General features: G+C 37.5%; 3 protein-coding genes across 7 annotated transcripts in view; 2 read left to right on the top strand and 1 right to left on the bottom strand.

Moving 5' to 3' along the window:
- LOC147845543 (uncharacterized) overlaps positions 1–15,549 on the top strand; it is a 261,502-nt gene that overhangs the window by 10,592 nt on the left and 235,361 nt on the right. The gene's annotated exons all lie outside the window — the stretch shown is intronic.
- On the bottom strand, positions 2,638–12,330 carry tmem205 (transmembrane protein 205). 4 transcript variants are annotated; one of them, XM_087243373.1, is made up of 5 exons: positions 12,205–12,330; positions 11,411–11,500; positions 8,508–8,635; positions 8,262–8,425; positions 2,800–4,382 (listed from the first exon to the last, which is right to left on the bottom strand). In XM_087243373.1, exons 2-5 carry the CDS (start codon positions 11,422–11,424, stop codon positions 4,080–4,082), a joined length of 609 nt encoding a protein of 202 aa, XP_087099499.1. In that variant the 5' UTR covers positions 11,425–11,500; positions 12,205–12,330; the 3' UTR covers positions 2,800–4,079.
- On the top strand, positions 13,098–15,074 carry elof1 (elongation factor 1). Of its 2 annotated transcripts, none has more exon segments than NM_200386.1 (4): positions 13,098–13,171; positions 13,736–13,862; positions 13,943–14,013; positions 14,115–15,074. In NM_200386.1, coding segments are annotated over 3 exon segments (252 nt in total). In that variant the 5' UTR covers positions 13,098–13,171; positions 13,736–13,746; the 3' UTR covers positions 14,180–15,074.

Genomic DNA, 15,549 nt, shown 5'->3' with positions numbered 1-15,549 from the left:
AGTTCCAGCATGCTAATCAAAAAAAGTGATTTTTATTTTACATTTTTTAAAGCTGATATGATAACAAAAAAAGGGTTTTAGGGGGCAGAATTATTGTACAAACCAGTGGAATGACCACACTGTACAACATCTGAAATGTTGCTTTGGTCATCTCAAAATGCTTAAGCAAGAGTCTGTCTTCAAAGTGGTTCTGTACTTTGAACTGTATAGAGGCGCTGCACAGCCAAAGAGTGATCTTATGCCTCTAAAATCCATTTTTGTTATTATATACTTTACAACAGCAGCAAATTCCATTTTTCTTTTTGATATTTGGCACCAGTTTATCATGAAGTGGTGATTCTGCTCACTTTGACATGTCGGATGGACCTTTATTCTCCAATGTTTAATGCAATATTCTGGCTTCGCACATAAGTCCAATTTGCATCACTGGACGGATGCTACTAAGCCCAGTCACAGAGCAAAATGGGCTTCAGTTTATTGAAGCTAAAAAAATGAAATTGCCAGCCCAGTGTCCTGGTCTAAACCTAATTGAAAATTCTTGGTGACAGATATGATTAATCAACCCAATACAATGGGCCATATGCACAGTGTTTTTCAGCCAATGATGAACTTTCAGTTAAATGTTTATGTGACTAATTTTAATTTCATATGGTTCCTGTTACAGCATCGATGTTGCAAATGCCATTCAAATATAATCAGTTAAATAGATTCAAGCATCCATTTGGTTGTTAAAGCGTAAAAAGAAACGAAAGACCGTGTAAACCCTAGCGCCGTCATTGGTTAGCCCAGAAACTCCATTGAAAATACTGAGGTCAAATTAATCTCCATATTTTAAAGACATGGTGTGAAAATTTTTTATTCAATGCAGTGCTTATTGTTTGGTCTGATAACCAGTTTTGTATACAATTTAGAAATAATGTGATGTTCATTCAGAGTTTAGACATATTAGTCAGTATTTTACTAAACAACCAAAAAATTAAAAATAGCGAACAGCAATGACTGTTGCGTGAAGAAAGATTACAGCAGTCAAATATGAGCAAAGACCTCTTTGAATGACTTCATGACTTCTCTTACTCACTTCTCTGCTGTGATCTTGACAATCACAGCAGTAGTTCAGTAATATATGCAGAAGGACTTTTAATTTCAGTCAGAGCCAGGGCTTCAGGTTAATTGTCATCCATACAAAATTGCAGTGTTTAAGATCTGATGTATCAAAAAAAACTGCTATCTTCACTGCCTGGCTGGCATACGATATTTATCTATCTTTTGTGTGTAGTCTGTATATTTTGAAAGTAAGGAATCTGAACAGAATATAATACTTAATTTCCCTTTAGTGAGGACAATTCAATTCAAATTTTCAACAATTGAAATGCTGCCGATCTGATTTCACCAAGTAGGACATTTTACGGGATTAACTTTAATGTAATCAGCCAATCAGAATTAAGGGATAAGTTTACCATTCATGTTTCAAAAGTTCACACTTAGCTAATGATTGATTATAAAGCTTGTTTGGCATGCTGTCCCGGGAGAGAGCCCTGAGCTCATAAGATCCTCGATCCCGTTTACAGGGCAAGAGGGAAGAGGGGAGTTTGAGCTCAGGTAGATCTCGAAAACTCCCCTGCTGTAGAAGCTAATGAACAGGTTGCTCTTGCATGTTTTTGGACAGTGGGAGGAAACCGGGGGGCCCAAAGGAAACCCATGTGAGCACAAGGAGAATGTGTAAACTCTGCACAGAAATGTCGGCTGGCTTTGTAAGGACTAGAACCAGTGATGTTCTTGCTGTGAGGCAACAGTGCTAACCACTAGCCACCATGACACCCATTTAGGAAAGGAGGAGTAAGGGGATTCTTCAAAAACTAAGATGGCTGTTATATGGAACTTAGGGTATTTATAGTGACTTAGGAATCGTCTGATTGGTGAATCATAAATTGGATAACGCGGGACCAGCCGCAAGCAATCATAAGCATGTGATCCTCTCGAAATTATTTATAAATAAACTTCACTAAGTTTAGGCTTACGGTTAGGTTTATGCACTTCTACATGATTGCTATCCAACTATTATTCCCCTGTGATTTTGGAAATAATTCACAGTTATAATTGGGTTTAGGGGTAGGTAATGAGTATGGATTACATTTTCGAACAAACATAGATGTTAATCCAGTATCGCATCGTACCTTGCAAAATCATGACATGCTTAAAATTCAAATCAAGACTTACTAGTAAATAAAACAAAAATTAAGCACAAAAAGTTGCACCTCTTTTTTTTGACACATATTCAGGTTTGCAAAAGTCTTGGATGTATTTAGTCAGTTCTAACAAGAATGTGTACATGATAGTGCTGAGCGATATGACAAATGCAATCTTGAAAATTATTTTTCATATCGAACGATAATGACATATTTCGATATAAGTTATTAATACTTCCAGATTTAATAAAGCACCCCAACAATGACTGAAGCAACAAAAATTAAAGAGTCCATTAAATGGCATAACATATTTTCAGCCGATACATTTTCGGTGGCCGAAAATTCGGTGCATCTCTAATATCAACACACTTTTAGATTCCTGTTTTTGCACATTTCTGCAATGTGATTGGCTCTTAGATCAATATAGAGTAAAGAAGTTCAGAACTTATTGTTATTGACAAATTATATCGTGATTCGATTTAATATCGTTAATCTGCCCAGCCATAGTACTTGATACATAAGACGCTGTACATACAATTGTAATCGATGTGACACAGCAACAGTAAACACAAATGAAAACAAAGCATGCTAGATCTGTGTAGATCTTTCAGACTACTCAAAGTGTGCTTTTATTTTTGTAATTGAAACTCAACATCAGCTAAAGATGTACTGATTTTAAAGACATAAGTGTAGATCGTTTCAGTAGCTCCTACGAATCCAGTTCCTGGAGGGCCACAGCTCTGCACAGTTCAGTTTCAACCCTAATTAAACACACCTGATCAAACTAATTGAGTTCCATCATGAATGGAAGTCTATGGGGAGAAAAGTGCAGTGTGACCGCAGCTTATGTTTGTTGATGCAGGGTTGGAACTAAACTGTGCTACGGCCCTCCGGGAACTGGATTTGACACTTGTGCTTTTACCTGAAACACATTTGTTCAGTGTCAAAAATTCCCAAACACACACAAAATGTCCACACTGAAAATAGGAAACTTACTCTGCTGTTCAAACATTATATCTTACAAACTGGATCAGAGGTCCATTTACAACGTTGCTTCTTGAAAGTTGGCATTTAATTGCCATTTTAGTGTCTTTCCGTTTCTAATAAAATGTAAACTATTTAATCATTGACACGTCTAAAACTGGTCCACAAATTTCTAAAAACAGCCCTCTAAATGGTGTAATACATGTGTTGTTCACATTGAAGTGTAAAGGCATGAATCATAATGCATACACAACCAACAAATAATAAGATTAATAATAATAATAATAATAATAATATTTAAGCAATCATAAACAGCTATATTATCACTCGTTTACATACATTTTCTGTTTATCATAAACAATTCAGTGCAATTACCCACTTTGAAACATATTAAAGTAGGGACAAAATACTGTGAATATCCATAATATTATCAGTTAAGGTTGAGCATGAAACTGATAGAAACGCAGGCCTAAATAGAAGTTATATAAAGAGATAGTTCACTCAAAAATGAAAACTGTTATCATTTACTCATCCTTCACTTTAAAACTAGTTTGAGTTTCTTCTGTTGAACACAGAGGAGATATTTAGTAGAAAGTTAAAAAACCTGTAATCATTAACTTCCATGGTTGCAAATACTATGGAAGTCAATGGTTACCAGTTTCCAGTTTTCTTCAAAATATCTCCTTTGTGTTCAACAGAAGAAACTCAAACAGGTCTTAAGTACAGTGTGATTATTTTATGACAGAATTTTCATTTGTGGATGAACTGTCCCTTAGCAATCATTCTTGTAATATTCATCATCCTTGGTGTTTCGATATAAAAACTAGAAGCCTTATTGTTATACTTAAAAAAACTCGACAGTAGAAAACAGACAACGTATCATCTTGAAAAATATCTGTCTGTCTGTACTCATATAGTTCCCAAATTGAGGGCCAGGTAGATGAGATTGACGGTAATGCAGAAAAAGCCAATGAGGTTGCAGAGGTTGGACAGACCATGGTAGCGGTAGAAGGTGCTTCTGTGCTCCTTGTATTTGGGGTCCTGTTCACGCAGTTTGGTGTATCCTTCCCTGTTGGAGCTCATGCCCACTTGATTTCCCAGACCGTGCTCCTTCTCGATCTCCTGCATGACCAGCATATTCTCTGTGGCAGACGGACCAAACCACTGCGCATTCAGACCAGCCATAATCACAGCCACAAAGAACAGGCTCATCTGTCGAGGACAATACAAACTGAATGATAATAGAGGGTATCCAAACATTGGAGTACACACAGAGTTAAGACTGGGTGATGAAATGAAAGCACAAGTGAGATTGAGTTCAAACTACTTATTTGAAATGAGTTGAAACAACACAATTCTTAATTTTTTGAGGGGACAACTTAATTGTTTTAAGTTCAGTTCACTTAAATATGTAAAAATGATTAAGCTAACTTAATCGATTTGCATTGGAACAACATAAAGCATTTGTGTGGAATTAAGCTTTTTTTTTTAACAGCGTAGTGTAATCTAGAGGTCTGCGCTGGACAGATTTTTTAGTCCCGCTCCTGTTAACTTTTATTCCGCACCCAACCACTTCGGCTGTATATTCAGTTTTTATTCATTTGCTGCTTGCTTAGAATAATTTTCTATCCAACCAGACCGTTCCTGCTAAATTTAGATCTGGTTTCCAAAATCTTACATTACAATTGGCCACCACCAAAACAGAGAGATAACAGATAAAAGTGTAGGTTGTACAAGGATTGTAGGCTAAGGCCCAATCCCAATTCTACCCCTAAGCCCTTCCCCTTACCCCTACCCCTCGTTTTGCGCGGGAGTATTGCTGAACCCGGAAGTAAGGAGATGCACAAATTAGTATTTTTTTTTGTCATTATTCTGAGTTTTTATGACAAAAAAAAAAAAACACATGTTTTAATATATATTTATAACCGCGTTTGTGTTTTACCGTCATGCTTAAAAAAAACGCAAAAAACCCCCCTGCTAAATTTCGCGGTTTATAATTCATAATCATAACTCCTGTATAGTAGTCGCACAACATTTTCACTCGATGACACTCGAATACCCTGTCAGAAAAAGTCTAGTGGCTGAGAATGAGCTTTTTACAGTGTCTGCTATAATGTTAATGTTGTTTTGGTGTGTTTACATAGATGATTATGGCCACTGTGTAAATGCACAGCACAGTTATAATCTTATCGTCACATTAGGTCGTAATGATAACATAATATATGCCTTCAGTGATTTCTTGAAAATAAATACCAAAAAATAGCACAACTGGAATAACTACAGCAGTCCCCATCGTCTGATCTCATATGAAGCGAGAGATCCCGATGACATATGATGACGTGTGCAGATGCTGTGGTGCTGTCCCAATTCTTAGGGGTAAATTTTGAAGCCCTTCCCCTAACCCTCGGTTGTAAGGACGAAGGGAAAGGGGTAGGGGTGCAAAAATAGAATTGGGATTGGGCCTAAATGTCAGTTTTGTTTGCTTCTTTGCAATGAGACATCAGTGCTGGCTTAAACCTGAAGTTCCAGTCTTCTGAAGCTGGTCGCACACCGGATGCAGGTCGGAGGCATATGACAGTTGGAAGTAACATTCGCTGGACATGCACATTCGCATGTTATTTAAAAGGAAACTATTCAGATGGCACTCGTGGCGTGGCAGAAATACGAGTGGCAGATGAGTGCCACAGACAGCCGTCGACTTGCATTGCCGCAATGTGTACCCAGATGGAAATCAATGCTTAAATTTCTAAAATGCATGGCGTGGCGCACCACCCCCTTGACTGCTAATGGGTACAACTTTGAGGTATTATCCCATCACGCAAAAGGTAGTTTTGTTTTACATTTGCATCTATGACGCATGAAAATTTTTGACTTGCCTGATGTGGGTTTCCTAACGGTAAACTGACTTTTCTAATGCAAGCTGAATGTCCTTTATGTCCTTCAAATTGTGTGGACAATAACCAAAAATGTATTTAAAGAATATTATTTATTTATTTATTTTATTATTTTTGTTATTATTGTGGTATACTGTAATGTATAGACTCAAGCCCAACATTATACATACCCCTGGCAAATTCTGACAAAATTTGAGAAATATTATTTTTCCACAATGATGCCACGAGTATTTGATATAAGAAAAAGACCATTTTTGTATAAATAGGAATTATTTAAATGTATGTGAATATGAATAATTTTATGAATCATTTTGGGTATTCATAATTGTGGGCTTAACTGTATATATTGTTTTTTTCCCCCCAAACCATTATGCACTAAAAGGATTCCAGTCTTTAAAGTAAAACCAGAGGTGTTCAAACTCAGTCATGGGCTGCGTCCGAAACCGCATACTTCCATACTATATAGTACGCTAAAATCAGTATGCGAGCCGAGTAGTATGTCCGAATTCATAGAATTCGAAAATCAGTAGGCGAGAAGTTGATGACTTACTACTTCCGGCGAGATTCTGAAGTGCGTATCCCATGCACGCTGCGCTATCCCATAATGCCCCGTGAGAGAATTCATGAATGGAATTGAGGCGACGCAACTGACGCAGGTAGGTCACGTGACCATGTCAAAATGGCGGATGTAGTACGTCCGAATTCCATTCATACTTTTCACATTCATACTGTATAGAGTGTACTTTTTTAACGGCCGAGTAGTATGTTTAAATTCAAATGCAGTACCTACTGAGTAGTAGGCGGTTTCGGACGCAGCCATGGAGCGCTACTGTCCTGCATATTTTAGCACCAACCCCAATTAAACACACCTGAACCAGCTAATCAAGCTCTTTGTAGGCATCCTAGAAAGTTCCAGGGAGGTGTTTTAAAGGAAGTTGGAGCTAAACTATGCAGGACATCGGCCCTCCAGGACTAACTTTGGGCACCCCTAAGCTAGACTATTTCCTTATAGAGTTATTGAAGTTATCAGTTAAACATCCTATATGTCTTAAAACAGGGGTCACAAATCTCAGTCCTGGAGGGCCGGTGACCCTGCAAGGTTTAGCTCCAACTTGCCTCAACACACCTGCATGGATGTTTCAAGTATACCTAGCAAGACCTTGATTAGCTTGTTCAGGTGTGTTTGATTAGGGTTGGAGCTAAAATCTGCTGGACACACGACCCTCCGGGAACAAATTTGGTGACCACTGTCTTAAATAGAATGCAAAGAATCCAGCTTATTCCCTTCCATCATTGTGCAGCCCTGTTACGTTTCACGTATGTTGTGTGCTGTTTTGTTTGTTTTCTGTTTTGCGTTCTCTTCTCTCTCTCTCTCTTCCGTTGTGTGCACTGTCCTGTTTTAGATGTGCAACCATTGGTCGAGGGGCTGTCAATCACCATCATGACTCAATCGGCACGCCAATCAGGAGCTGGTCCGCACAGTATAAAAGCTGTGTGCTTGCGCTGTTCTCCAGGAGCGCTTGGCTCTCCGCCAAACTCCTTGCTTGTGTCGGCCGGCCTGTTTATTTGTGTTTAGGTTGGTTGCTGTATTGTCTCGTTTCTCTTGATTAAGCCATCGATTTATTAGATAAGCTTGTGAAGCTCAATTTAGTATCTATTAAGAAGTTGAACGATCTTTATGAGAATTGGATTATGAGATCTTGTTTTGCTAATGGCTTACATGTACTTAACGAGAAGTCTAGTAACGCTGTTAGTTAGTTTATGGAGGGGTTGCCACATTTGTAATTATGTTTTGAAGTAGTTATGAAGTTTAGTTAAGCGACATGCTGAAGATTACAGTTTTGTTTCAGCATTTCTCTATGGTTAGTTAGTTTAGTGGGATGGGGTTTAGTTAGATCATTCGTTATCATTATTTATCATTATTGTGATCATTATTTATTTCTTTGTTTTGGCTACACTTCCATTTTCCTGTTTAATTCAGTAAATTACATTTACATTACATCTAATTTCCTATTTTCATTGTTTGACATTCTTTGTTTAATAAATACTTACTTTTTGTTTCATTTAACCAACCGCTTTGTCTTTTAATTTTTCATCTAGCATCATTACAGACTTACTGATTGCTTTGTTTTATCCATTTAATAACTTAAAAACTTCAACGCGTAACAAGCCCAAAAACAATGACTCAATCTGTCACCTGTATGCCTTCATGCCAATCGAGCAGTTCTCTAGGGTGATACACAGCATATACGGCGAGGCTGACTGCATTGCCACCCAGCAGACAGTAGAAATAAACTGGGAACAGCTTGCTTTGCACAAGACCGAATGTGTGCATGGACACCTGAGAAATCAGCACAAAACCTAAGAAAGACAAAAGCAGAATTACGGGTACATGGCATGCATCGACTGTATTTCTGTTTAGTTTTCATACAAGTTTGCTTACCTGCTATGAAAGACACCCACACCTGCATTCCCCAAGTGAAGGAAATCACCAGCAGATGAAGAACTTTCACAAAGTCAGTCGGATCTCCCTCAGTAGCCATAATTATCTTTCTGTAAAGAAAAAATGTTCTATAAATAGAAAAAGAAGCAATTTAATTAAGATTAAAACCTCAAAGAGCAAATTACAAAATATGGCAGGACACTATCCAATCACCAAACATTACTAATTAAATAAAAGGCCTGTCACCATATAATTAACACATGGACATGAGCTCAATCATTTTTGCTGATGCAATATATATCGCCCAGACGTTAAAAAACAATTCTAGCAACACTTTAGCTGATTGTGCAACATCTCTATCTGTATTGGAGCTGTCAGTGTCAGTACGGTTAAAAAAACACTGCAGTATTTACTATAAATTACTATAGTATATTTTTATACAAGTGTGTGACAACTGAATATAGATCTGGTAGCAGATATCGCAGCCTCTGTTACTTTTTACATTGAAGTTTTTTTGTTAACATTTATTATTATTTATTTAGGATTTGCGTTTTCACATTCTGATTCCAATGCATCATTATTAAATAGTTAAAATGACTGCAATTACATGAATTATTCTTAAGAATAAAACATGATGTGTTCTTTGGAAGAGTGTATTTGCATTGTAATGATATGATATTGTCATTCTGGCATTATATAATGATGAGTGGCTTAAAATGACAATAATATTGTTAATCGCAAGATATTTTGGTGCAATATATCGAACAACAACAAAACATTCATATCGTAACAGGCCTATTAAATAATACCATCTCCTTTTCACATAGCATACACAGCAAAGCTTCATTCACACACCATTAAAATTAAAATTCAAGTCAATTCCTTGTGAGTTGACAAAATGTATATTTAATTCTAATCCTGGATTTAACCATGGCATTATTATTTATTTTATTTACAAAATCTCTATATTCACCCTTTCTATGAGCTTCCGATTTGATAATTTAGCTTGACCAACAATGAGAGAAAGGGATATCAAATATCTTTTTTTATTCATTCATGCATTTATTTTCCTTTCGGCTTAGTCCCTTTATTAATCTGGGGTCACCACAGCGGAATGAACCACCAGCTTCTCCAACATATGTTTTACACAGCGGATGCCCTTCCAGCCACAACCAATCACTGGGAAACATCCACACACACACACACACACATACACTACGGACAATTTAGCTCACCTAATTCACCTATAGCGCATGTCTTTGGACTTATGGGGGAAACCGGAGCATCTGGAGGTAACCCACGCCAATACAGGGAGAACATGCAAGAAATGCCAACTGACCCGGCCGAGGCTTGAACCAGCGTCCTTCTTGCTGTGAGGCGAACGTGCTACCCACTGCGCCACCCAGATTTTTTTTTTCAAATTAAAGCAAAACTACAAGCTTAAATACATAAACAACTTAAGGCATCACGGTGGCTCAGTGGTTAGCACTGTAGCCTCACAGCAAGAAGAGTGCTGGATCGAGTCTCAGCTAGACCAGTTGGCATTTCTGTTTGCATGTTCTCCCCGGGTGCTCCAGTTATTAGTGTGAATATGAGCGTGTATGGGTGTTTTCCAGTGCTTGGCTGTGGCTGGAAGGGCATTTGCTGTGTAAAACATAAGCTGGATAAGTTGGTGGTTCATTGCACTGTGGTGACCCCTGATAAATAAGGAACTAAGCAGGAGGAAAATTAATAAATAAATGAAGATACAAACTTTAAAAAAAGTTATGTACTTAACAAAACAAAAAACTATTTTCAACCTAACACAACCATATTTTGAATATTCCAAAATGCCTTCAAACTTACCTACAAACAGGGGCGTAGCAGACATTTTAAAAGTGGGGGGACAGCGAATATTATTAGAAGGTTTACATTAATATAATTATTAATCACTGGTTTCTAAATGGTCTGTCCCCCCCCACAACCTTCACTGGTAATTAAAAAGTAAAAGCATTTCTCATTCTTGCTTTTATAAGCCCTTTCAAAATCAAGTTACCTTGATATAATAGGTCCCATACAAAATATTGTCTTCTACTAATACATATTGCCATGTTTGCTTGTCTTGATATATAATTTAATAAACATCCTTTTCTCTTTTTTTGCCTTTCCCATACATAAAATCAAACACAGTCTTTGTGAGAGAACACCAGTATTAACAGCAGCAAAGTATGTCATAAACACAGAGAGTCAGCCAGGGGACAAAATTAGTCAGAAACATTATAGTAAACCATCTGAATGGATGTACAGTGCTGTATAATATTGTTTATGTTATTATACTTTAAAAATATATATTATTCTGGTGACGCGGTGGCACTGAGAGCAGCGATGTCGCCTCACAGCAAGAAGGTTGCTGGTTCGAGCTTCAGCTGGGTCAGTTGGCATTTCTGTGTGGAGTTTGCATGTTCTCCCCATGTTGGAGTGGGTTTCCTCCGGGTGGTCCGGTTTACCCCACAGTCCAAAGACATGCACTATAGGTGAATTGGGTAAGCTAAAATTTTCTGTAGTGTATGAGTGTGAATGAGTGTGTATGGATGTTTCCCAGTGATGGGTAACTGCTGGAAGGGCCTCCGCTGCGTAAAACATGTGCTGGATAAGTTGCCGGTTCATTCCGCTGTGGCGACCCCAGATCAATAAAGGGACTGAGCCAATTCAGTGGTAAGCACTGTCACCTCACAGCAAGAAGTTCACTGGTTGGAGTCCTGGCTGGGTCAGTTGGCATTTCTATTTCGAGTTTGCATGTTCTCCCAGTGTTGGCCCGGGTTTACTCTGAGTGCTCCCTGCTCCGGTTTCCCCCTGGCCATAGGATGTGTGTGTGTGTGTGTGTGAGAATGAGTGTTTATAGGTGTTTTCCAGTACTGACTTACGGCTGGAAGGCCATCCACTGCGTAAAACAAATGCTGGAATAGTTGGCGGTTCATTCCACTGTGGGGACCCCCGATAAATAAGGGATTAAACTGAAGGAAAATTAATAAACGAATGAATTTTTCTCCTTCATTGTCCTTTAAATCCTCATATTAATGCTTTTATCTTTCTTATTTATGCATGCATTTATCAAAATATTAATTGTGTTTTCCCTTTTCTGTATGTATACATGTATTTATAAATCAATGTATTTTATAATCACTCGATTTTTATAATAATCGTTATTCGATTTTATTTATCGATTATGTAACCTGCAATGTTTTGCCGATACTTGACAAGTCATGCCAAAACAGCTCTTTTGAACTTGATTAATAGAGATAAATGGATGAATATTTTCCTATCTGCATAGTGCATAACAGCTCACAGTTAGTAGGCTATATAGGCCTAACATGTATTATGAACGCACATGCATATCAAGTGTGTTAGTGTAGATAAGAGGAGTTTTAAGCATGGGCTGATGTTGATAACATGACAGCAACATACTAATTCAACACAGAGCCTGTGTTTGTGCGTTCATAAACCTCACCTGAGATCCTGACAGCGTATGTTTTTGATCCATTTATTTATGTTTGCATCAGTTTATTTTTAATACTCCGTTAATAAGACGTTAATAAGCACAGCGTTTCAAGACTTCCGTAATGGTCGTTCACAAAATTTCTGTTACTTGGGCAAGCATGACACGCTTAAGCAATTTCCCTCCAACTGTAAACTCTGTCGGTTTATAGAAAATACATACCCGGTCGCTCTACGCCTGGTTCTGTGTGATCAGTTTGGGTTAATCCTGCAACTTGTCTTGTCGTGCACAAATGTTCTGTTGGTTGCTCTTTTCGCCTGATATCACACCTACCGTGTTAGTCCCGCCCTCGTGACCTCGACATCCAATCACTTTCTACTATCCAAACACATGAACGAAAACGAACCAATCACGAGCTGTTTGTCGTTCTGAAGTCCAGTCTCACACCGTTTTACAATATAACATTAAAAAATAACATTATGACACGGAGTGGTTAGTGTTAGGTATATACTGATAAAATATTTAATTTAATATTTTAAAATTAAGATTTTATAATTAATTCTTAATTTAAGCAATTTTATATTTCTAACAATTTACTTCATTTTTTTGCCATTTCTAAGGGAGGATGAAACCTGCAAAACATTATATAAATAAATACGCAAATATATAAAGGAGTGAGTATATAAATCGGGCCGACGCGGTGATGCAGTAGGTAGTGCTGCTGCCTCACAGCAAGAAGGTCGCTGGTTCGAGTCCCGGCAGGGTCAGTTGGTGTTTCTATGTGGAGTTTGCATGTTCTCCCCGCGTTCGCGTGGGTTTCCTCCGGGTTTCCCCCACAGTCCAAAGGCAATGCAGTACAGGTGAATAGGGTAAGCTAAATTGTCCGTAGTGTATGGATGTTTCCCAGTAAAGGGTTGCAGATGAAAGGGCACCCACTACGTAAAACATATGCTGGATAAGTTAACGGTTCATTCCGCTGTGGTGACCCCAGATTAATTAAGGGGCCTAAAAGCAGAAAAAAAAAATGAATGAATGAATGCTCTCCATGTTGTGCTTTTGTTGTTTGCCAATAGAGAGCGCTCTTTTAAACTGAAGGCGTATTTGACCGAGCGGAAGTGAATCCTCTGTTTATTCTCTGCAGGCTGTGCGTGCTTTTCTCCAAGAGCTGCTTCGTAATATTTGCAGTTTCGTAAGAGATTTATTCTTTACCTGATGTACAATATGCTTATTTGAATATTAGAGAGCTCGTGTATTTATCGGAGAGTGCTTTACCGTTAGCTTCGCGGTTTAGCACGGATTAGTTTTTTTTCTGTATTCGCGTTTGCTGTGCTTTCAATCCAAGTGTTGTCCCCCGTTAAGACCTCCAAATAACACGAAACCACTAAATAAAAAAAGTGAATGCAAACATTCCAGCTTGAAAGACGGTTTTAACGAGATATTTGGACGTTAATCCATTTATTTTGTCGGTTTTAAGACGAAATGCTCAGTCGTAACGTAATAGAAATAGCCTTTACACGACTTGTGGTCTAGTTTTAGATGTTAAACTTTTTAAAGTTGGATTTTACTCTAGTTTTAGATGCTGAATGTATTACTTGAAGGTTACATTGATCTGTGTGTTTGTACTGTAAACCTCATGGCAGCTGCTTGTGTTGTTATTTGACACACAAGTGCTCCTGCTTTCAGATTTCGCAATTATTTAACTGTATTATTATTATTTTTATTATTATTATTATTGTTTTTTTCCTCTATGTAGTACTAAACAGCATGGGACGCAGAAAGTCCAAGAGAAAACCTCCTCCCAAGAAAAAGATGACTGGAAACCTGGACACCCAGTTCACCTGCCCCTTCTGTAACCACGAGAAATCATGTGACGTTAAAATGTAAGAGTTTTACCAAGTCGTTATTTTATGTTTTAAAAATAAAGCAATAAATAATGCAAAATCAATGTACTTTATTCCAGGGAACGGAGTCGAAATACCGGGATAATATCATGTACTGTGTGTCTAGAAGAATTCCAGACACCAATAACCTGTATCCTTCCAAAAAGACAGACATTTTGGGAATAAAGGGGACTATATTTTGCTGCTTGATGTCTAATGTTGTTGTGTTTTTGTCCTTAACTTACCTGCCAGATCTCTCGGAGCCGGTGGACGTGTACAGCGATTGGATAGATGCTTGTGAAGCAGCCAATCAGTAGTTTTGCTGGGTCAAAATGTCATAAATGACCAAATACACTTAAGATTTTTGTTTGTGTTTGTTATTTTTAACTCCCATGAATCGCTGTCCCATCTTCTATGGAAAGTTAAAGGGGTAGTTCACCCACAAATGAAAATTAACTTACTGTTTACTGCCAGACAAGTGATTCTAAACCTTTCTTATTTTTGTTGAAGCGAAAAGGAGATATTTAGAAAAATGTTGGAAACCTGTAACCATTGACTCCATACACTCAGAAATAAAGGTACACGAGCTGTCACTGGGGTGGTAGCTTTTCAAAATGTACAAATTTGTACCTAAAAGATTTACATTAATACCTCAAAGGTACATATTAGTACCTAAACAGTACAAAAGTGTTCCTCTTAAAATCTGTAGGTAATAATATATGCTTTTGAGGTACCAATACGGACCCTTTAAGTACAAATGTGTACCCTTTGAAAAGGTGTCACCCCAGTGACAGATCACGCACCTTTTATTTCTGAGTGTGTAGTAGGGAAAACAAATACTATTCAAGTCAATGGTTACACGTTTCCAACATTCTTTAAAATATCTTCTTTTGTGTCTAACAGATAAAGAAACTCATACATGTTTGAAACAAGTAAAAGGGTGAGTTTTGGGTGAACCGTCCCTTTAGGAGATGATCTAATAATGCTACAGATGGAGATTCACACAACATTAAGTAGATTTATGAAGTCTTTTCCCTTTAGTTTAGTGTTACAGAAATGCTTAGAAAATGTAAAGGATGTTGTTATTTTTTTCCAAGATGGATAATTTCCTGTTTGTTATCTTTTAGTTTGTCTTGTTTATTTTACAATTTGAGGTTTTTATGAGACCATTTAATGCCAATAAACAATTTGTGCATTTTCTCTTGTGAAAAACTGCTCTCTGTGCTTCTATATTACTATGCATGCACACATTTACACAATGCCTAAACACTACAGGGTTTGTATGAGTGCTGGAAATCCTGGAAACTGCTTGATTTTTAATATAGTGTTTTCAAGGTTAGAAAAGTGCTGGAACCTGCTTGAATTAGAAGTTGCATTGCTTTCATAATAATTCGTTATCTTATGGAGTGGTTTTCCCTTTCTATAAAATACATTCTGCACATAACGAAAACTATTTGACAGGTGGGACAATTGCCATACAGTTAAAACAGTACGTTAGTCCTAACCTAAAGTAATATTGATAATAATAAAAAGTAATATTGATGAAAGCTTACAAACTGTGCTTCCCATGTTTGGTGATGGATTTTGGCAACAGTTGACATAGGAACAGTTCATTTATTTGCTGCAGGAATATTCTCTGACTCAAGGATTTAATTTGCTGCATGAATTTTGAATGACAGCGGACATG

This window comes from Danio rerio, chromosome 3, assembly GCF_052040795.2.
Source record: "Danio rerio strain M-AB ecotype USA chromosome 3, GRCz13ab, whole genome shotgun sequence".
NCBI lineage: Eukaryota > Metazoa > Chordata > Actinopteri > Cypriniformes > Danionidae > Danio > Danio rerio.
Note: the sequence above shows the minus strand (reverse complement) of the source record. Positions and strands in the feature narration are given on the sequence as shown.

Excerpts from the sequence above, each read along its gene's own strand:
- elof1 (XM_087242337.1), top strand. The coding sequence starts at position 13,747 with ATGGGACGCAGAAAGTCCAAGAGAAAACCTCCTCCCAAGAAAAAGATG. Across the intron at positions 13,863-13,942 it reads AAATCATGTGACGTTAAAAT|GGAACGGAGTCGAAATACCG; the intron begins GTAAGAGTTTTA and ends ACTTTATTCCAG. Across the intron at positions 14,014-14,114 it reads ATTCCAGACACCAATAACCT|ATCTCTCGGAGCCGGTGGAC; the intron begins GTATCCTTCCAA and ends CTTACCTGCCAG.
- tmem205 (XM_087243373.1), bottom strand. Across the intron at positions 8,426-8,507 it reads GTGGGTGTCTTTCATAGCAG|GTTTTGTGCTGATTTCTCAG; the intron begins GTAAGCAAACTT and ends TGTCTTTCTTAG. Across the intron at positions 4,383-8,261 it reads ATTGGCATGAAGGCATACAG|ATGAGCCTGTTCTTTGTGGC; the intron begins GTGACAGATTGA and ends TGTCCTCGACAG.